Source organism: Geotrypetes seraphini, chromosome 17 (genome assembly GCF_902459505.1).
Source record: "Geotrypetes seraphini chromosome 17, aGeoSer1.1, whole genome shotgun sequence".
NCBI classification, from domain to species: Eukaryota; Metazoa; Chordata; class Amphibia; order Gymnophiona; family Dermophiidae; genus Geotrypetes; species Geotrypetes seraphini.
Genome location: NC_047100.1, coordinates 22,042,205 through 22,064,558, shown reverse-complemented (window position 1 = coordinate 22,064,558; position 22,354 = coordinate 22,042,205). Strand labels below are relative to the sequence as shown.

Here is a 22,354-nt window from a genome sequence, read left to right as displayed (position 1 = left end):
AGCAGCTTGGGGGGGGGGGGGGCGCAGGGAGAGAGAAAGAAAGAAAGAAAAAAGGAGGGTAGGGAGAGAGAAAGAAAGACAGAAAGAAAGGATGCACAGTCAGAAGGAAGTACAACCAGCGACTCACCAAACAACAAAGGTAGGAAAAATTATTTTATTTTCAATTTAGTGATCAAAATGTGTCTGTTTTAAAGATTTATATCTGCTGTCTATATTTTGCACTATATTTGTCTATTTTTCTATAGTTGTTACTGAGGTGACATTGCATATTTTAGTCATCTGTCTTGACCTCTTAGAAAAAAAAAAACGACTATAAATTATAATTAACATTTTTCTCTGCATACAGTGTGCTCTGTGGGTTTTTAAAATTTTATGGTTACCATTATGAATTAATAAGATATTGTGTGTAAATGAACAGAGCATACTTTCAAGATTATTTCTGCCATTTAATTCATTCTGCCTGGTTAAAGACAGAAGCTTTATTGGCAGTTGCCATTGATGCAGAAAAAGCTTTTGACCAGGTAGAGTGAAATTATCTGTTTCATACCCTATATAATTTTGGTGGTCAAATATATTTTATTGAGCTGAACAAGAAATCAATATATAAAGTTAATGAAACTATTATACACATTCCTCTCAGCAAGAATAGCTGTAAATGATGAATTATCAATCCCCTTACTATATAGAAGTGCTCATCAGGTCTCCTTTCCTGTTTAATTCAGCTCAAGAACCCTTTTTCATTAAAATTAGGAATTCTTTACAGATCTAATGGATATGAATTAATGATATGGAATTAAAATTTATGGCTTATGCAGATGATATCTTATTATATCTATCCACCCCACAAAATTCTCTAGTAGGAAGTTGGTTGGTTGATCTGAGAACTTTTCAGCACCCCGTCTATCTACCACATTGTCTTAGGTTTAATTCTGTTCATGTTAGAACTTTTGCTTTCTCTTGTTGTTGGAGTAACAGTAGTTGTTATGCAAAGTTTGATGATTACACAGTTTTTGTAGAAAAAAAAATATATTTTCTCCAGTTTAGTACTTGATGACATTCATGAATGTTTTGTTTGTTGAATGTTTCTGTATTTTATTCCAAAATCAATAAAAACATTGATCTTAAAAAGATTAAAAGATGTAAAAAAACAAACAAACTCATTTTTCCAGCCTATATGCAACGCCTCTTCGGACGCGGCAGGTGGCGCTGCGCAGCCGCCTGGCGTTCTATCGCCTCGGATGCGACGCGTACCGCTGGAGAGTGGGCGGGGAGACACACCCGACGTCGATGACGCCGGAGAGCGACGTCCGCGCGGCCGCCGAGCCTTTCCGGGCTCGGGCGCCGTCGGTCTGACGCCCTCCCCCCCACGACGCGTGCGTGCCTACGTCCTAACCCCTTTCCTGACGTCTCTCGCGCGTGCCATCTTCACTTCCGGACGCGCCCCCGTGACGTCGCTTCCTGCGAGCCCCGGCGGCCGTCTCTTCCCGCGCCGAGAGCTGAAGGTGGCGCGAGCCGCGGCCCCGGTGACAGCGACGTGCTCGTCTCTCTCCCCCCGCCCCCGCCATGCCTCTGGAGAACCTGGAAGAGGAGGGGCTGCCCAAGAACCCGGACCTCCGCATCGCGCAGCTGAAGTTCCTGCTGAGCCTGGGCCCGCCGCACGGGGACACGGCGGTGAAGCAGGAGCTGATGGAGTCCGTCCGGCACAACAGTGAGTCGCTTTTTTTGACCGGGGGGAAGGTGGGGAGGGTGGAAGTGCAGCGTCATGCGGGCCTCGAGGCCCTTCCGCCCTGGGCGCGCGCTCCCGGCTCGCACTTCCTGCTCGCTCCTCGGGGGGGGGGGGCTGAGAGGAAAATGTTGGCTGGTTTGGGTCAGGGGTGCAGCGCTTCGGCCCTTGCAAGGCCGGCTCTAACGCGCGAGATCAGTAGGCAGACGGGGGGAAGCAGTGCGGGCGAATGGAGCTCGCTGGGGGAAATCCTGAAAACCAGGCTGGATTCGGCCCCCCCGAGGGCCTGAGCGGTGCCTCCCTGGTTTAGGTGGGTGGCGGGGAAGTGTGGCTTCTGGAGCCAGGGGCTGAGTCACGGTTGCGGGGTTGGTGATTATGGCAAGTGAAATGGTTGTCAGTCCCCTGTTTTTGAGATAATCTAGAGCAGTGGTTCCCAACCCTGTCCTGGAGGAACACCAGGCCAATCGGGTTTTCAGGCTAGTCCTAATGAATATGCATGAGAGAGATTTGCATATGATGGAAGTGATAGGCATGCAAATTTGCTTCATGCATATTCATTAGGGCTAGCCCGAAAACCCGCCTGGCCTGGTGGTCCTCCAGGACAGGGTTGGGAACCACTGGTTTAGAAGGTAACCCTTCAGATCAGAAATGAGATGTCAAACAAACAGCTGCTATGTAGCACACCTAACGGATTGGTGATTCATGTAGTTCAGGGGTAGGCAATTCTAGTCCTCGAAAGGGGAGCCAGGTCAGGTTTTCAGGATATCCACAATAAATATGCATGAGATAGATTTGCATCTCAAGGAGGCAGTGCATGCACATCCGTCTCATACATATTCATTGTGGATATCCCGAAAACCTGACCTGGCTCCGGCTCTCGAGGACCGGAATTGCCAACCCCTGGTGTAGTCAATGCATCTAAAGCAGACATGGGCAACTCCGGTCCTGGAGGACCAGAATCCAATTGGGTTTTCAGGATTTCCCCAATGACTATGCATTGAAAGAAGTGCGTGCAAATAGATTTCAGGCATAGTCATTGGGGAAATCCTGAAAACCCAATTGGATTCTGGCCCTCCAGGACTGGAGTTGCTCATGTCTGATCTAAAGGCTAATAATATTAATTTTCAGGTTTCCTATGTTGTGAGGATATCACCTTTGTCTTAGGCAGGAGCCTTGCGTCTTGCCTCATTTACTTTAGTTTTCAGTGATCTCACCCTTGGTAGCACAGATTGTTGTTTAGAGCAGTGGTTCCCAACCCTGTCCTGGAGGAACACCAGGCCAATTGGGTTTTCAGGCTAGCCCTAATGAATATGCATGAAGCAAATTTGCATGCCTATCACTTCCATCATATGCAAATCTCTCTCATGCATATTCATTAGGGCTAGCCTGAAAACCCGATTGGCCTGGTGTTCCTCCAGGACAAGGTTGGGAATCACTGGTTTAGAGCTTTGCTCTACTTTTGGAAAATTTAGCAAAAATTATATTTATTGCCAGTTACAAAGTTTGTAATAAGGTTGATTGTGAATCAGTTCTGCGCCCCCCCCCCCCCCCAAATAGGATTTGCTACTATTGCATAGGAGTTTAAAAACAACAACCTTCCAAATGGTTCATGGCAGGGTGGATTTCATTTAAATCATGCCCTGATATTATGAATGGAATTCATTTACCCAAAAATGTAAACATTGCATGAGTATACAGCCTCAAGCTACATAATTCAAAACAAATCCTTATTTCATGATGAATAATATTTGGACTATAATGTATCTTAAATTGAAAACTATTTTTAGATAAATTTTTCTCAAAAAAGCTTTAATGGGAAAAAAAATCCAGTTTAGATAAAATAAAAATCCTATTAAAAACATCCCCCCCCCCTTTTACTAAGCTGCAGTAGAGGTTTCTACCACAACCCGGAGCACTAAATGCTGTGACGCTGCTCCAACGCTCATAGAAACCTCTACTGCAACTCAGTAAGAGGGCCATTGATTTTTATCCACCCTGGTTCATGGATTGTATTACATAGTTATTATTTATTTATGAATGTGAAATGTTGCAGTTTGGTTTTAGCAACAAAATCTTTACGCATCGCTTTTTATTGTGTATGTCTGAAAATTGGAATTAATCTCTTGGTTTGAGGTCACTATGATGGCATCTATTATTGTAGGACCACTTATAAAAAGTATGTATGTATGTGCGTGATATATTTTTAAATTCAAATCATACCATGCACATATTTATATAAGTTTATGCATGATTTTTTAAAACTTAATGCAGGCAGGCCCTGGGTTATTACATTACATTACATTAGAGATTTCTATTCCGCCTGTGCCTTGCGGTTCTAGGCAGATTACAATATAGAAGATGTCTGGGCATTTCCAGTTGAATTGCATTACAGGAGAAGAGTAAATTACAGGTAACGGTAAAGAATTACAATACATTCAAGATTACGGAATATGTTACATAACAACAGATTCAAGTTACAGCGGATGGAGGGTAACAACATATACATGTTGGCGAAGGTGGTTACATAGCGTTGATGATTACATGACGTTGGTTACATTATGTTGATGATATAGTCTGTAGAGGTGTTTAGTTTGAGGATTGGGCAAGTGTTACTATAAGGGTGGTAATGATGAGAGAGGAGAGATATGATAGAGATGTTCAAATACTTACATGATATAAATGTGCATGGGTTCATTTGAAAGGAAGCTCTGGAATGAGAGAGCATAGGATGAAGTTAAGAGGTGATAGGCTCCGGAGTAATCTAAGGAAATACTTTTGTACAGTCTCCTGGAAGAGGTGGTGGAGACGGAGACTGTCTGAATTCAAGAAAGCCTGGGATAAACATGTGGGATCTCTTAGAGAGAGGAAAAGATGATGGTTACTGTGGATGGGCCATTTGGCCTTTATCTGCCATCATATTTCTATGTTTTTTTAAACAGCTCTTAAGATGAATTTGTATGTAACTCGGATCCTGTACAGTACACAATCTATAAAAACATTAAAGAAACAGTACTCAAAATAAAGTACTGTAGTTTAAATTGAAAGAAAAGATAGGAAGTTTACACTTACTTTCGTCTTCATCAGTCCCACTGTTCCCTCTCCACTGCCATATCCAACATTTTTCCCTCTCATCCCCATGCATCTGTACATCAGGCCTCTCCCACCACCATGTCCAATATTTCTCTCTCCCTCCCTAAGCCCAACAATTCACCTCTTTCTTCATTTCCCCATGTGCATCATCCCTCTTTCCCTCTCAGACACCTATGGCCAGCAATTCTTCCTTTCTATTTCCTCCCCACCTCAGCATCTCTTTCCCTCACTCCCTCCTGTGTCCCAAGTTCATGCTCCCCTCTCTCCATTGTGTCCCAGCTTCATGTTCCCTCCCTCCTTTCCTTCCATCCTTTGTCCGAAGTTTATCCTCCCTGTCCAGGATTTGTGACATAGAAAATCCTTGAACCCCCCTATTCCAAGAGAACTCAGTGTCAACTACATAAGGATGTAATCGACCAAGTCAGACACAGATAATAAAACAGCTTTCTGACCCTTCCCTAGCAAAGATCTACCTTCTACCAGTATAGCTGCAATTACTGTCTCTATTATAATGTTTACAAAATCTGGATTGTGAATAATGCAAGATGTTAAATCTTTCCAAATAGGACTCCAACTGCAATGATGAAAATTTTCAGTTTGTACTACATATGATTTCAAATGGTTTTCATTTTTTTTTGGTAGGTGTTTAACCCTTTATTTGGCATTATTGTTCAGAAGCAACATGTATTTTCTATGGCTCTTATAGGAGATGTGCATCTTCAAACGCCTGTTACTTGGCACTGTTCTCTTTATTCAGCATCAAGTTATGTAAAGCAGCCGTTTCACCATCTGCCAATTAAAGGGTTAAAGTGGTATTAGTGGGTAAAGGAAATTCATTTCTTGAGTTTACTGGTCATTTGTAAATAATGTAATGTTATTTTTCAGATATGGCACCATATTATGAAGGACTTTGTAAACAGCTTGACTGGCAAGTAGATACTGACTTGTTAAGTAAAATGAAAAAAGCTAATGAAGAAGAATTAAAGCGTCTTGATGTTGAATTAGAGGATGCAGAAAAAAATCTGGGAGAAAGTGAAATCCGTGATGCAATGATGGCTAAAGCAGAATATTTATGTCGAATTGGAGATAAGGTAACTTTGTTTGTATTTCCCTGCTTCTGTCCAAAAGCAATCACATGTTCATTGACTGGTGTCAGGTTAAAACCGTGGCAGACAAAGGCGCGCGCCAAAGAAAATAACTGTTTTTAGGGGCTCCGAGGGGGTGGGGTGGGGGGAACCCCCCCCCAACTTTACTTTATACAGATCGCGCCGCGTTGTGGGGACGTTGTGGGGGATTTGTAACCCCCCCACATTTTACTGAAAACTTCACTTTTTCCCTAAAAACAGGGAAAAAGTGAAGTTTACAGTATAATGAGGGGGGTTACAACCCCCCCAAACCACCCACAACGCCGCCGCAATCTGTATTAAGTAAATTGGGGGGGTTCCCCAACAAAACCCCATGTCGGAGCCCCTAAAAACTGTCATTTTCTTCGGTGCGCGCCTTTGTCTTCTGCGGTTTTGTCTATGAACCTCATTGACTATCTATCTTGGTAAGTACTCATGAATCTGCAAAAGTACCCTACCTTGAATTCAGCCCGCTACCCAGTTAGTTTTTTATTACTGTAATTGAAAATTTTAACATAACTACCGTGTTTCCCTGAAAACAAAACAGTTTCTTGTGCTTCGGTTGAAGGTAGGGCTTGTTCCTGGTCGGTGGGGAGGGAATGATGGAGGGGTTCGGCAACGCAGTTGGGGGAGGGGAGATTGAAGAGTTGCCAGCAAATCCCAGGACTAGGGCTTATTTTCAGGGAAACACTTTTATTGAACAGCAGCTGTAATTGAAATACAATGTAACATGCTTCTGGTCAGAGAAAGGAATCATAAGATGATGTACAAAAGTTTTCAAAAAAAGGGTCCCATCTTCAGCTGTCATACAAAGAATTTTAATTGTGTGAGAATGTCAGTAATGTTTTATGCAAATTGTCATATATTTGTAAATCTTATTTTTATATGTTTTCATTGTAAGGTTAACAATTTCTCAGGTGTTGTGTGTGTTAACTTTTTTCAAATATTCATTTCATAAGGATGGTGCATTGACTGCATTCCGGAAAACTTATGACAAAACTGTGGCTCTGGGTCATCGTTTGGATATTGTGTTCTATCTCCTGAGAATTGGCCTTTTTTATATGGATAATGACCTCATCACACGAAACACTGAAAAAGCAAAAAGGTAGTGAGCTTTTTAAATTTCCTTTCTGTTTTGTGTTCCTATGGAAGCATATAAATTAACTACATTTTTATATGCCACGTTTTGAACAGGGCTGTGGAGTCGGTAGATAAATCCTTCGCCTCCTCAGTTTCTGGTACCCAGGGCTCCGACTCCAGTACCCAAAATTGTCTCCGACTCCACAGCCCTGGTTTTAAATGCATTGGGCCTCATCTATCAAACTGTGCTAGTCATTTTTAGCGCAGAGAACTGCGCTGAATAGCCCGCACGGCTCCCGCTGCTCATAGGAACTCTATGAGCGTCGGGAGCAGCAAGGGCCATTCAAGTTTCAAGTTTATTCAAAATTTGTTGAATCGCTTATTTAAATTTACTAAGCGATTTACAAAAACAAGAAAAATAGTACAAATACGAGGTTCAACTTTAATACAATGTTAAAAACATAAAATTGAAATTATACAGACTAACGGACATATAAGGAGAGAAGGGTAAAATTACATATGTATAAAAAAAAAATAAAAAGGTGTAAGGTAAAAAACATGAGGTAAGGGAAGGTAATGAGGAGAAATATAAGTTTGATAGAAGAGGCCTATAGTTTGTGTATTGCAGTCAGGGAAGCAAAATGATCAGTAATTTACCTTAATCCATCATGTTGGTACCATAGCACCCCTTAATCCACTGAAGTAAAGATGGGATAATTCAGTCTCGCTAACCATATGAAAATTTAAACTATGTATTTCGCGCAAATATTCACAAATAACCCCCCTCCCCTCCTTTTTACAAAACCGTGGAAGTGGTTTATAGCGCATGCTGACGCACTGAATGCTGCTCTGCGCTGCTCCCAACATTAGAGTTCCTATGAGCGTCCGGAGCATAGCAGAGCATTCAGCGTGCCAACCTGCGCTAAAAACCACTTTTGTTTTGTAAAAAGGGGGAGGGGGGGTCTTTGATATAACTTGAGCTTGTCCCTGCTGCTTAACCCTGTGCATTTGCTTTTTTTCCTGTGGAGCTCAATAAAATATATTTGAATGTAAAAGGGGGGGAGGTTTAAAGTCTAAAATGCACTTACTTGCTCTTTTTGAGGTCTTCCCACACTGTTTCATGAAAGTACACTGTTTTTATTTATGTCTACTTATCAATTGGTGTTGAAAAATATTGGGATCTATATTCACTTACTGCAATGATGGTATTAATTTAAGCACCAGCACCTAATATGCATGTTTAGCACTGCTATAGGTATAAGAAGCAACACCGATAAAGCATGCACAATGTTGATGAGCGCTGTGTGTGCTTAGGTGTGATGCGCGCATATGCGATTGTTTATCGAGACGGCTTAATTTGGGAGCTGAGAACCTGGCAGCGGGATCTGAGCCGGCGGACAGCAGAGGCATCGCACTGAAGCGGGAGGGCAGCTGTAAGGGGACCCCCAAGGGTTGCCAGCACCTGGCCACCTGAAGGAAGTCACCCTTTTCACACGCTGATAGGTTAGAAAGGCTGGGGCTCTTCTCCCTGGAAAAGCGGAGACTTAGAGGAGACTTTCAAGATCATGAAAGGCATAGAGAAGGCAGACAGGGACAGATTCTTCAGACTGTGGGGAACCACAAGTACAAGGGAGCACTCGGAGAAACTGAAAGGGGACAGGTTTAGAACCAATGCCAGGAAGTTCTTCTTCACTCAGAGGGTGGTGGACATCTGGAACGCGCTCCCGGAGGTTGTGATAGGGCAGAATACGCTTCGGGGATTCAAAGAAGGATTGGATAAATTCCTGAAGGATAGGGGGATTGAGGGGTACAGATAAAAGTAGAGATAGGTTAGGAAGAGTATAGATAGAAGAAAAAGGGGAGATTATAGGGCTAAGTCAAGGAACACCTGACAGGTCATAGACCTGATGGGCCGCCGGGCGCGATGGACCCAGTGGAGGCAACTTCTTATGCTGAAGGGGCTGCAGCACCCGGTCATCATCCAGGCAGGTACCCACCCCTGGGCCACCATAGCAAACCTTTTGTGTTGTGGAACGAATCGTCTGAGTTTCCTTTATTGCCTATGAGAAATTTGCTTTGCTATATGAGTGCTTTGGATTACGAGCATGCTTCTGGAATGAATTATGCTCGTAACCCAAGGAACCACTGTATTTGAAAATATATACCAGAGAATGACACAGGGACAAATTTGTCCCTGTTTCTACCCCTGCAGGATCTATCTCCATACCCATCCCTAAGCTCTGTCCTTATCTTCACAAACCTTGAACAAAATACAGGGGATGGGACAGGGACGGAGATAGATCCCACAGGAATGGGAACAAATGTGTCCTAGTGTCATTCTCTAATATATACAAGGGCTTGTTCTATGTATGTCCGTGTCCAGTGAATTTATAACTAGCTTTGAATAATGGCCTGATTCTGTTTAAAAGTCATTTTGAGATTTGAATACTATAACAACAGAAACGATGAAAATTCATTCCATCTGTGTCACCTAATATATATAAAAAATCTTTTTATGTTTTTTTTTTAAGCCTCATCGAGGAAGGAGGCGACTGGGACAGGCGAAATCGACTGAAAGTCTATCAGGGTCTTTACTGTGTGGCTATTCGAGATTTTAAGCAAGCAGCAGAGCTCTTTCTGGATACAGTTTCCACGTTTACATCTTATGAACTGATGGATTATAAAACATTTGTAACTTATACTGTATATGTCAGCATGATTGCACTAGAAAGACCCGACCTCAGAGAGAAGGTAATAAAATCCCCTTTCCAAGTTTATAAAAAATTTGTTATACCGCCAAATCGAACTTCTTGGCGGTTTAAAATATAATAAAAGGGTATAACATAAAAGCTAAAAACAGAAAGTAAAACAAGCAAAGAAATGATGATAAATTATCATATAGTGCCTTTGTCTTTGAGATCTCATTTAGAGCACTGTGTCCAGTTCAGGATGGAATTAGCCAAGGGGCAGCCCCTAAAAAGTAGTCTTCATCATCAAACATCTGAGGAGATCTCAATATAAATCCTTTGGATGACAAGCAGGAAAATTAAGAGATATTTATAGACCTGTTTGGCATAAATGCACAAGAGGCAGGTCTGAAAGGAAGCACTGAAGTGAGGGGGAATAGAACAGAGGTTAAAGGGGATATAGTCAGGAAATGCTTCTTTATGGAAAAGGTGGTAGAGTGTAAGAATTGCTAGAGACAAGGATGGAATCTGAGGCTCTCTAAGGAGAGGAAAAGACAATAGAAATTAGTAATTGGGATGGATGGGTAGGTGGACAATAAGGAAGGTCTTTGTTGTCATGTTTTTTGAACTTTAAAACTATTTGAGGGTACATTTTTGGTATAATGTCAGCAGCTGGGATTGAAATGTTGTGCTTCTCTGCTGAGAGTGTTTGTTATGTTCTTAGGTTATTAAAGGTGCAGAGATCCTAGAGGTGCTACATAGTTTACCAACGGTGCGACAATATCTGTTTTCATTATATGAATGTCGGTACTCCGTTTTCTTCCAGTCATTAGGTAAGAGTGGATTTAATGAGTTTTTGTTTTCATTAGATAATATACTGTATATACTCATAGGATCTATAAGTCAAGAAATTTTTGCTTCAAGATCCCTTCAACAAACCAGGGCCATCTTATTATCTATGGGTCATTTTCATCAGTGCCATAGCTAGTTCAAGGAAATATGGTGAAAAGACTGGCTGTGCTGAAATTCCTTCACAGGATACAGCTAGTGCCATATATGTCCACAGTGTGGGAACAGCTCTTAATTCAGGGTGAGCATGTTCTAATTAAAGAGAAGAAGTTTGCAGGAGGTATGGAAGTGAGACTGGGAGAGTGATAAAAATAAATAGTACCGTATATACTCAAATATAAGTAGAGACTCCCCATTTTTCAACCCAAAAAGGAGGAAAAATGGTTGACTTGAATATAAGACAGGGGCTTATGTTCAAGTGCCAGGCTCTGCACCCTGTCCCACCTCCCTCTTCCACCTGGTGGTCTAGTGATAGGCCAGGACAGGAGAAATACCTCCCATTTCCTGTCCTGGCCCTGCTGATACTAATAATTTATTTCCCCCCCCCCCATACCTTTTTTTGTTATCCCTGGTGGTCCAGTGGTGCACCTCCTTCCGGGCTTGGGGCACACAGGCACGCAGGAGCGAGCTTCTCGAGCTCACGCAATGGCTGCCGCCTGTTCTCACAGGACCAGGTGGGAGCTCAAGAACTTCGCTTCTGTGTGCCCATGTGCTGCGAGCCCGGAAGGAGGTGCACTGCTGGACCACCAGGGATAATAGAAAAGATACGCAGGGCAGGGAGGTTGAAAATAAATTCTTAGTAGTATCGGCCGGGACGGGAGGGATCCCTCTTGTCCCGGCCTATCAGAGGTCTACATCAAGTCCGGCCATTTTTTGGGGGCCTAAAAATCTCGTTCTATATTCAAGTTTATACTGTAGTTATAAATTTGTAAATGTTCTGGCTGGTTGTAAGTTTGTTGTGAGCATGTAAACTGAGAAGGGCATGCCTGCAAGGATGACCTGGTGACAGCTATGGCTAAAAGCTTAAACAGTAGATTCAAAAAGGAAGTTTAGCTGAGATGGTGTTGAAAGAGGAGGTGAGTGAAATTGATTTTTTTTTTTTTTAAATAAAAGAAAATCAGGAGTATGTGTAGGTCCTGAAAAATACTGAATGAAACATTCTCCTTGAATAGTATTTGAGAAAATTCTTTTTGCCTTATTGAACTTGCCAAAGCTTAGAGTGAGGGGCTTATCAGTAGGAGATTAGCCTCGCATACGGAAATCTAATGATTTAACTGTTTTCTTCTGTGGTTGCTCTGGGTTTGGGAAAAGGAGGAATGTGAGACTTGGCCTCGACTGATCACGCCATTTTTGGCTATTTTTAGTCCTAAAACTGCTCTCAATTTAAACACAAGATCGACTTATAGACTAGTATATATGCTAGTTCTTACTTTTTCCATCTAAAAAGTGTGGGTTTTAAGTGCATTTTGGGGTTTTTGTCTTACAGCTACTGTAGAACAGGAGCTTAAAAAAGATTGGCTGTTTGCTCCTCACTATCGCTACTATGTAAGAGAGATGAGAATCCATGCATACGGCCAGCTATTAGAATCCTACAGGTCACTAACACTTGGTTACATGGCGGAAGCTTTTGGAGTTAGCGTGGAATTCATCGATCAGTAAGTCCAAGTGGCTTTTATTAATAATATATTTCCATATATTTGTTTCTGTAAGGCATTCAAAGAGAACAGTTACTTATTGAGTAGCTTTTTTTTCTCCCAGGAATAGCAGGATTTAAATAAAGCAGGCGATGTCACCAGCAGAGGCCGGTGCAGGAATCAGTACTCAAGCAACTTTCCAGAAACAGTTGGGTAGCTTCACCACACATGCTGGCTTGTTCCCATCGGCCGCAGTCATGTAGGACCTTCTTAGTTCATCATAATCTAAAGGAATACAACTCCTTGGGGAGGTGAGCGAGTTCTGAGTGCAGCTTTGTAAAAGGAGCCCTAAGTGTGACTGTGAAGCACAAGTTCTAAAAAATCAGATTTACAAGAATTTTTGACAGCGACCATGTTCTTGTGCGGTTTGAAAAGTTTGGTAAAAAGATAAAGTTAAGATAAATATTTTTAAAAAGTTGGCGGGATGGAAAAACTGGACACTCGCTAGACTATATTGAGAAATTATAACTTTTTTACCAAACTTTTCAAGGCTCCCTATAATGTATGAGCAATTGCTGACTTGCTCCACTTAAGAGGGAACATAGCCCAGAGTCCTGAGTTTCGTCTAGCTGAAATTTTCTGGACTCTCCCAAATCCTTCCATAGTGTAAGTCAAATTGGTTATCTTTTGCTGTGGAAGAAAGACAGTTGCTTGAATCGTGTGTAGCAAGGCTCCTGTGAGTTGGAATGAGACTTTGGATAATTTGACAAACCCTTGTAACTCCAGCAAATATTAAATGAAAGGATCTTTCTGCACCGGCCAGTGTCGGCATACTGCTACATTGTATTTTGCAAGTACTGTATATGCTCATGAAAAGCTAATAGAATGCTATATGGGCTGAGAGCATAGCATTTTGAAACACTTCCCAAAATGCTACAGTGGCCTAGCTCTACCAATGTTTGATGCTGCAAGTGACTAAGACATTTTCGATGTCCATGCAGCTCCTGTCATATGGAGGTTGTTATCAGTGCTTTTTTTCTTGTTCTCTTTGACATCTGTGAGCAGAGAATACAATGAGAAAGGATCGTGGTTGAGTTCCAGACATTGCAGGCACCATGAATAGGTATCTCAAGTGATAATAGTCTCATTGCACTGGGAAAACCTTTTGAAGCCTTTGGGTATTATCTTTTGGGACATACACTCTGGAAGGCGATTTAAAATGAGCTAATATGAAAAAAAAAGGTAAACTTCAAAATGACAACGTAACTAAAGAAGGGCCAGGTACTTTGCAAAAACCCATACAGCAGGACTTGGAAAGAAAGGCAAAACCAAAAAACCTGGAAGTGAAGGCACCGAGGTGACTGTAATGAAAAAAAGGTCTCCTATTAAAGTGGCAGGCACATTGCACGCTGAGCCGACCTAAATGCTTTTGGAAAAGATGCTGGGGTACTGCTTCCTATGCGGTGATATCACTGGAGAATTTTATAGTCCATGATCTCAGAAAAATATTAAGTGTAAGAAATGACTAATATTAATTGCTTCCATATTTCCTCGCATCTGGCAGTGGAGTATTTGTATAGCATGTGGATAATGAAGTCTCCTTTTCTCTTCATCAAATCACAATGTGAAAATAATCAGTAATGTAGTTAAGAGGTTTTTTTTGTGTTTTTTTTTAATGCTATGTTAGTAAAATAATTTATTAGCAGTTGTTAAAAAAAAGGAGTTAGCTGGCATGATGTTCCAGAAACATTAGAACGCACAGAGATGTTCTGTTTATATTCTTCAGTCTATCCAGATATATTTTAGAAATATGCGTTTTTATAAAGTTTGCAGACTTTTTATTCACCACTGCTAACAAATATATTTTCTTATACTTGAGTGTGTCTTAATCCCAAATATGCTTTTGTATTTCCCTTTTAATGCCATGGAAAGTGATTTGGATTAGAGGACAGCATAGGGACAAATTTTTTTCCGTCTCCACGAGTTCTTTTCCTGCCCCTGCCCCATTCCTGCAGGCTCTATCCTCACCTGCACAAGCCTCAAACATGTGTTTGAGGCTTGTGCATTTAAGGCCAAGCTTACAAGAATGGGGCAGGGACGGGGAAATTGAATTCATGTGGGGAAAGGGACAAATTTGTCCCCGTGTCATTCTCTAATTTGGATCATTCTCACAGAGGGCATGCAGGAATGTAGAGCCTGTAGCTGCAAGTCTGGACATCAGATGGACAGTGGGAGAATATGCTACACCGTCTATCATACTTCTAGGTGGTTTACAATATAAAAGATGTCTACAAACATGATATTAAAAACTAAGGGGAACCGACCAAAGACTAACATAAATGAATGGGTAAAGGGATGGAAATCCATTACCATAATAAAGCTGTTCAACAAAGGGGTAAAAACAAGAGGTAGGGAAAGACTCATCATTCTAGTGTCTTTGTTTTATAAAAAGTTATAACTGATGTCTGATGAAAAGCAGTTTAACAAAACAGACAGACACTAACCATAGAACTTTAGGCCCCACTCCCAAAGAGCCTCTTGGTCCCTCCTCATGATGTCTAGATACATTTTGTATTATTGTGGCGCAGATTCTGTAACCAGCGCTGGGTACAGAATCACACCTCCAGCAAAGGTAGGTGCCAAAAATGTAGGCGGGGATTTTCCAGGCCTCCATGGGTACTTTAGGCTACCTTAATGCCATTTCTGGCATTGGCCTAAAGCGCCTACAAAGGTGCAATTCTGGGGCTGATTTATTCAGGCACCTTGAAACTCAGTTAAAAATGTAATTTAAACTGGTTTTTACTGGTGCCAAAAAAAAATATCGGTGCCAGTTAGAGAATCTGGGCCTGTATGTCCAAGTTGCCTGGCTTATTAGTGATGCATTTTTATTGTTCTCAAACTTGATATTTTAATGATGTGCTGCATCAAATACCATAAAATTGACAGTTCTAGTCTGTATAGGTTGAAAGTTTGCTTAGATCAACCATTGAATCAATACTCAACTGCTCTGGTCTTTTTTCTTTTATGCCACTGCCGCAGTCCAAAAGTATCCGGCGCTGCTATTTAGATAGTGTATTCAGCGTTAGAACAGTCTTTTTGTTGTCCTTATTTATCAAAACAATCTGGATAAGTTCCAACACATCCAGATAGGGCCAAGGCACTCGTGAGAATAGGTGCTTTTGAATATTAACCTCAACGTTTATGAAAATGCAGTAACTTCAGATACTGATGAGTGGTTAATGTTTAGTTTATGACTTGTGTTTGACTCTTCAAGTGACCACCCTGTGATCTGGCTGTAATACGTTGAGTGTCTCTAGAAGAAATCTCCTCTTGTCCCACTCTAAAAGCTGAGCTACTTTGGACAGTGCACTGACCAAGATGTATTAGAGCTGAAGCGTTTGGATGAGAGGTTATTTCCTCACTAATACATTGGCTACACAATGGCTCTGGTTTTCTGGCTAGCTACTTACCTGTTTACCCATTCTCCTTTGCATTATGTTGTGAAGTAAAGAATAGTCCAGAGTTGATGGGGGGAATGTTGTGGCAGGAATATTTCTGTCGCTAGTTTGCTTTGCAAATATAACTTACTTATACTATAAATAATAATTTATTCAACCAGATGTTAGATTGATGCATTTTTTTTTTCTATGAAGTTGACCTATACTAGTATTTGTAGTACATTTTGGTTTGAACGGATATCTTGGCTTGTAAATAATCAAGAGTGCTTTCACCCACTTCTAGATAGTAGCAAGATCAGGTGCATTATACACTGCTGAGCATGGCACAGTGAACAAAACCTAAATTGTGTGAGGGTTTTTTTCCTATTTAATGTGGGACTAAAGCTGGAGAAAGGTTTAAAGTGTGTTTTGGAAGGATATCATTTTTCTCTTGTGATTATTTTTGAGCATGTGGATGTAGTGGCTAAAAACTGACCATACTGTATTTAACAAATAATGGCAATCACAATATCCCTTACCAAGGCCCGGAGTCTGTATAGGACACCCCTCTGCAGAATCCGGGCCCAAATGTGTACTCTGCTTTGACATTTTATTAGTAGAATATAAATGTTAATCCAGTTTTGTTTTCCTTACTCATCAGGGAACTTTCAAGATTTATTGCAGCTGGAAGGCTACATTGCAAAATTGATAAAGTAAATGAAATTGTAGAAACCAATAGGTAAGTATCTAATTATGCATATTGGAACAGTTAAGGGAGAAGACTGTAGACTTTCTTGATTAAGGAAGCCACTGGAAACAGTCTGTTTCTAGCAAATATACTGCACAGCTATTTCTATTAAGCTCAAACATTCTCAACCCTTATTTTTTGTACAGACCAGACAGTAAGAACTGGCAGTACCAGGAAACCATCAAGAAAGGAGACCTGTTGCTGAACAGAGTTCAGAAACTTTCCAGAGTAATTAACATGTAGTTTTTTTGAAAACAAGCCGATGACTAGTCAAGATGAATCACACCATTTTGGAGATTATCTCTGGATATATTATGTACCTGGGTATGAAGAGTGTGTTGTATGGTATCTAGTTTGGAATTGAATTCTTTTTTTCTGTGAACATTAATGCCTATATAAAATAAATGTTCTGGTTTCAGAATTGTTTGACTCTTATTGCAACTATCAGTGTTGTCACTACTCAAAGGCAAAAATGATCAAAATTACATGATCAAATTTATATGTTGCATCTTTTTCAAATGCACTCACTTCTTACATTTATAGGTTTATTATGTTAAATTTTATTGTATTTTTCAATAAATAATTATGGCTGTATGATTGTTACCCATGTCATTTGTGTATAGGGGGGAGGAATAGTGGATGCATTTTCCCTCAAAATGCCTACTGGTGACCAAGGGAAAAGAATGATCCACTGCGTTCCTAAACTCATTAAGCTGGGTGGAATGTGATGAATGAACTGTTCCACTTGAGTTCTAGTTTTTTTTATTCTTTAAAATGAAGGTGTAAAGATGAAAGGCAGTTACAAACACATTAAGCTTTGGCTTCCTCACTTCTGAATGGGGTGTAAGAGTATATTTTAATTCCAGTGCCACAACTGAGGAATTAGAGGTTAGTTTGGGTGGGTTGTTTTTTTTAGGTGTAGTGTGCTTTTAATGTAGAGGCTGAAAAGCATTTTTTGGAAGGATATTTAACTTAGACTGTCACAAATGGATGCCCCTAATCTATCGTGCATGGATTCATGTCAGATTTGTGCTGGATGGCTGTGGGGGGGGGGGGGGGGGGGGGGGAAGCAAGCGCCAACCTTTTTTGCAGAATCTTCCATGTACAAAGCTTATTTAGATTCTCCAGAAGCTGCTATGCTGTAAAAAATGTGCCTGCACTTCAAGGAGATAGTCTCCCCCCTGGTCAACATTGAATGGTGTCGGGCTTTTATTAGAAGGCCTCTCTGCTGGGAGGGGAAAGGTAATTAAATCTAATATCCAAAGGTTCACTACTTAACCCCCTCTTTAGCGCACACTGAACGCCAACGCGTCCTTAGAATATAATGGCCACATTAGCATTTAGCGTGCCTTAGTAAAAAGACCCCTAAATTTCAAGAAGTGCTTTTCAGACTAGCCCTTTACTTCCACTGTGGGGCAACCCCATTAAATTCTACAAGCATATCCTACAAAGGATAAAGAACATATTGAATGCAAGCAGTCACTCTTGAAAGTTACTGAAAACTCAGGTTGGATCCATTTCTTAGACAATACTGTAAAACACTGAATGATAAGGATTGAGGGCTGTTGAACAGCTGTATTTTTACCCCCTTTGTCTATTAAAACAAGTTTTTTTTCCTTTTATCCAGAAAACAAGGCACAACTTTTTCTTATAAATAGTATAAATTATTTTATTTACAGAAACCTGTTACAAAACAAATAGACTATATATTTATTTTCTTTTAAATAACCAAAGTAATTTTTCTATCCCATGACATTTGTTCATGAACTATACAGCAGCCAACACAAAGTCCAGCTGATCAGATGCTCTTGATTATGTATACAAATTATCAAACTATTCACACATTTTACATAGGAGATTGCTTTTAAAACCAGGCTCAAAACAGAGCAAGATGCTTTTTAGGCCTACATTCACATTGACAAGATGTAGTGCTCACGTAAATTACCTTTGAAAAAAAAAAAGATGATTTGCACAACCGCATGTAAAAATGGTTTCTGCTAGACAGTGACACCTTTAAATATCGGTTCAAAGTCCTGCTCCCCCCCCCCTTCCCCCTTAGTAGGACAGAATGCTTGAGAAAAAGAAAAAATTCCTTGGCAAGAGAACTCTTACAGGAAGACAACTACATCAGAAGTTGCATTTGGAATTCAGTCAATTTAGCTAATGGTGCAAGAGGTACTCGTTTCTTATTTTTGGAATATTTTTTTTTAAACATCTACCCAGTCACATAACTTGGATACACTAAAAAGTGAGAACAAGATTCCCGCTGTCATTTGATGCACAAGTGACTAAGATTCCTTCAACATGATTTAAAAAAAATATGGTCACACAAATTACCAATAGCAGTAAATTACCTGATACTCCCATAATTAAAACTCCATAACTTAAAATCGGGTGGAAATAGCAAGGTCTGCAAATATAACTGAACATTCAAGTCTTTAAGGAAAAGCTGTCTAAACAGTCCAACATTGAAACTATTAAAATCAGGCACTTTCAGTTTCTCCATTAAACACCTACGGATGAAGTGAAGCGGTTATCTCTTAGGTAAATGTAGTCTTCTGGGAATCCAGCAACTGATGTAAGCAATGCGACAGACCATTCAGTTGTTCATGTATAACCCACTCCCATGACATCAAAAGGAATGCCACTTTCAAATGGAAGCATTCCTACAAAATGTAAAAGGTACGTTATATAGCATAAGTACTGGTTTGGCAGTGAACCTCTTCAAATGCTAAAAAAGTATTTCTTTTTTTTTTTTTCTCCCTGTGTTGTTTATTTTTAATAAATACTAGATCAATTGTACCAAAAGTGGATATAAGAAAAAAAAGCCTGTGCAAAAATACATATTCAAATATGTACAATCAATTTTTAACAAAATATGTTTTTGTTTTTTTTTGTTGTTGAAATAGGGATACCTCAAGATTTTATAATTAATAGAAGAAATTCCAAAATAAAGATATAAAAAGTATGCTTTTGTATAAGTCTTTGTTCATCGTGCAGCAGTTTTTCCAATTGAAGAAAACTGCAGGAGTTTAAAAACAAAATCTGTAGGCCAGAGCATTACAAAAACAAAAAATGCACCTTTCGTCTCCAACCAAAATTGGTCTATAAATAACCACTACTGCAAATTCACTCTTGCAGGTTGAACAGGACTTGTGCTCTATTTGAAACTTCCTACAGCTTTCATGGTATTAAGCCTTGAAAACACATGGTTAAAGCCACTGCCACAAAGTCAATATAAGCACTGCCCTGATGGAGCTCTATGCTTTTGTCACCCCAATGAATAAGATGTGATCAGGATCTGGAGCAAAGTGGATGTCTTTAACCTACCAAGGCACAGCTATTGTTTAGCAGTGACTTTCTAATCCCTTGTGGGTACAGCAATGCTCCAAGCTGCTTGACAGCTGGCCATTTGCTGGCTTCTTGACAGGAAACAGCAATGGGATTTCAAGAGAGATGTATTTCTGGGGGTTGTTTACAAAATTTGGTTGCAGAATGCTTCAGTAACTAGTACTGGAAATGTCAGGGCAGCGTTTATGTTGGTTGGTGATGAAATACAGTAGCAATACGAAGCATTTGGTAACTAACCCACTGCACCTTGCTCTATTTAGCCTAAAAAGAAAAAAGCCCTGCCGTAAAAGCCTCAAGGCTAAAAACACAACAAAAATTTAAGAAAACAAATATTTTACAGTGCATACTACTGCTGTCATGTATCGTTTAATTTCAGAACCATATAGTTTTGTGAAAGTTTAGTACTGTAAAAAGTCTTAGAGTCATTTTAATTCATCAAAACCAAATTGCACTTGTGATTGAAAATAGCTTTTTCTTTTTGCCCAGTTGAACAATAAAATACTTTGGTTCAGATAAACCAATGAAACAGTCAAATTTTTTTCCCCCTTCCAGGCTATATTTTTCATGGCTCGTTTGGAATTCATGGTCTTATGTTTCATTGATAACACTGCAGACATCTTTTGCTTAAAAGGATTCCTATTTAAATGTCATTATATGTAAGGGCCCAAGATTGGTTTTCTATTTTGTAAACAGCAAGATTAGAGGGCTCTTTACAGCAGTAGGTGGAGCACAGAGTGCCTTTTATCTGCATATAGAACAAATCATTAATTGGATTTGTAGATTAGGGACTGCAATACATGGAAGGCACTTGCACTGCCTTGGAACTTGCTCTGCTAGAAAAGGGATGAAGGAACAACTTCAGACTACCTTCAAAGCCGTGTATGTATGTAGCAGACAAGACCTGTGCCAATGTTGACTGAGCGATTCAAGCTTTACTAATGAATAAAGCTCCAACAAGCAACTTCAAAACCTGTCGTCAGGTCCGTAAAATTGTAAATTATAACAACGTAAGACAATCTACATTGGACAGGGTTCTTGTATACAACTTGGAAACATATCAGCCAAGCCCTTTGTATATGGATAGATTAAGGGTGATCTGTCACTATTATGAGATGAAGCAAAATGTAAATGGAAGCAAATACCGCTACTGCCCTTTTGCAAGGTGGAAGTGCAACTTCCTTGCATAAAATAAGTGGCCTCAAAAAAAATAGCTAACGTTTGCACACTAACAGCAGCATGAGAATTATTCCAACATTTCAGCTGTGGGAAGAAGAGCAGCAAACCATCTGATAATGATTTGGTTAATGTTTCAACACTGTAAACAGAAAATGTCATAAACCTTGGGAACAGATATAGACTTATCTATAAAACTAATTTCTCTTCATTTGCATTATATTTTCCTTTATGAAGCCTAATTAAACGTTTTATTTTCCAGTTTTGGTTGAGTGATTTACTAAAATCTGCTTCTGCGTTGTGTACTCTTTTGGAGTACAGCAGATCACTTAGTAAAATCAAATATTTTAAAACTCCCGACAGCTTCTTACTCTAAATTACTTGCAAAAGGCTGGGCAATACATAGGTTTTATTATTTTTTAATTGTGCTATTTCAATATCATTGAAATATTGCTACAGGAAAACTAAAGCCGTATTTTCTTGGTTAGGATGCTTGGGTTGTGCTGTGCCTATCTGCCCGTTAACAGCATGGAGAGGAGACGTGCAGAAGTCTACAGCAAGGCTTTTCTCCAGATTTTTTTTTTTTTTTTTGCCCAGTCCCCCAAATAAAGAAAAAATGCCAAACAAAAACACAAAATTAAAACAAAAAACAACTCACAGATTTGTAGCAAACCGTTCAGTCCCACCATTAACACTGATAAAAGCAATGCGGCTTGTGTGGCTGAACACCTTCCAGTGTCTACAAATAGTATTCACTGCTACAGGCATGGCTTCAGGGAATTCCTAGGGTCGCTGACAGTCCAGCACATCGTCACACCTGAGAACCATGGGAAGCTGAGATAACTCAAAGGCATCGTGGAGTCCAGAGTGCCAGATGGAGGTTCTGATTGTAGTGAAAGCTGTCCAGTTTCTTTCCTCACCACTTTAAAACCAGCTGTCAGGGCCGTGCCTTTGGCTTTAAAAGCAAAAGTAAACGAGATAAGCAAGCAGTAATGAGTCCAAATTCATTTGCAGAGGCAAACAAAGCAAGACTGTTCACCCTCTCCTCCCCTTCCTCCCCGATTAACTCAAAATGAGGGCTGCAATCCAGTCGGGTTTTCAGGATTTCCCCAATGAATATGCTTTGAAAGCAGTGCATGCAAATAGATCTCATGCATATTTATTGGGGAGATCCCAAAAACCCGACCGGATTGCAGCCCTCGAAGATGGACTTTTGACACCTCTGGAAGAGCTGGTCCTTTCTAAATAAAAGGCAGCAAAATTACATTATTTCTATTCTACATATTAGTTCCAAGCTGATTACAAAAACAAACAAACAAAAAAACCTCCAAACCACAATATTACAATAAAAGCACCAATAACAAAATAAACTCACTACTGGCATTAATTTATGCATGGAAATCTTTCCAAATCTATGGAGCTGTAACTGTCAGGGGGCATTTTCAGTATCCTCCCATG

General features: G+C 40.2%; 2 protein-coding genes across 6 annotated transcripts in view; one reads left to right on the top strand and one right to left on the bottom strand.

Moving 5' to 3' along the window:
• The first annotated feature begins 1,411 nt into the window (after positions 1–1,411).
• PSMD6 (proteasome 26S subunit, non-ATPase 6) lies at positions 1,412–16,966 on the top strand. Its single transcript, XM_033926597.1, has 8 exons — positions 1,412–1,708; positions 5,699–5,904; positions 6,897–7,042; positions 9,549–9,768; positions 10,429–10,537; positions 12,040–12,208; positions 16,286–16,363; positions 16,519–16,966. The coding sequence occupies exons 1-8, from the start codon at positions 1,564–1,566 to the stop codon at positions 16,613–16,615; spliced, it is 1,170 nt and encodes a 389-aa protein (XP_033782488.1). The 5' UTR covers positions 1,412–1,563; the 3' UTR covers positions 16,616–16,966.
• A 1,089-nt stretch (positions 16,967–18,055) lies between these two features.
• Positions 18,056–22,354, bottom strand: part of ATXN7 (ataxin 7) — a 108,061-nt gene continuing 103,762 nt past the window's right edge. For 4 of the 5 annotated variants that reach the window (XM_033926174.1, XM_033926172.1, XM_033926171.1 and 1 more), the window contains one exon: positions 18,056–21,851. In XM_033926174.1, coding sequence (XP_033782065.1) covers positions 21,834–21,851 — 18 coding nt within the window. In that variant the 3' untranslated portion in view covers positions 18,056–21,833. The remainder of the gene's footprint in view (positions 21,852–22,354) is intronic. The other variant, XR_004537350.1, reaches the window with a different exon arrangement.

Excerpts from the sequence above, each read along its gene's own strand:
- PSMD6 (XM_033926597.1), top strand. The coding sequence starts at position 1,564 with ATGCCTCTGGAGAACCTGGAAGAGGAGGGGCTGCCCAAGAACCCGGAC. Across the intron at positions 7,043-9,548 it reads AACACTGAAAAAGCAAAAAG|CCTCATCGAGGAAGGAGGCG; the intron begins GTAGTGAGCTTT and ends TTTTTTTTTAAG. Across the intron at positions 16,364-16,518 it reads GAAATTGTAGAAACCAATAG|ACCAGACAGTAAGAACTGGC; the intron begins GTAAGTATCTAA and ends TTTTTTGTACAG.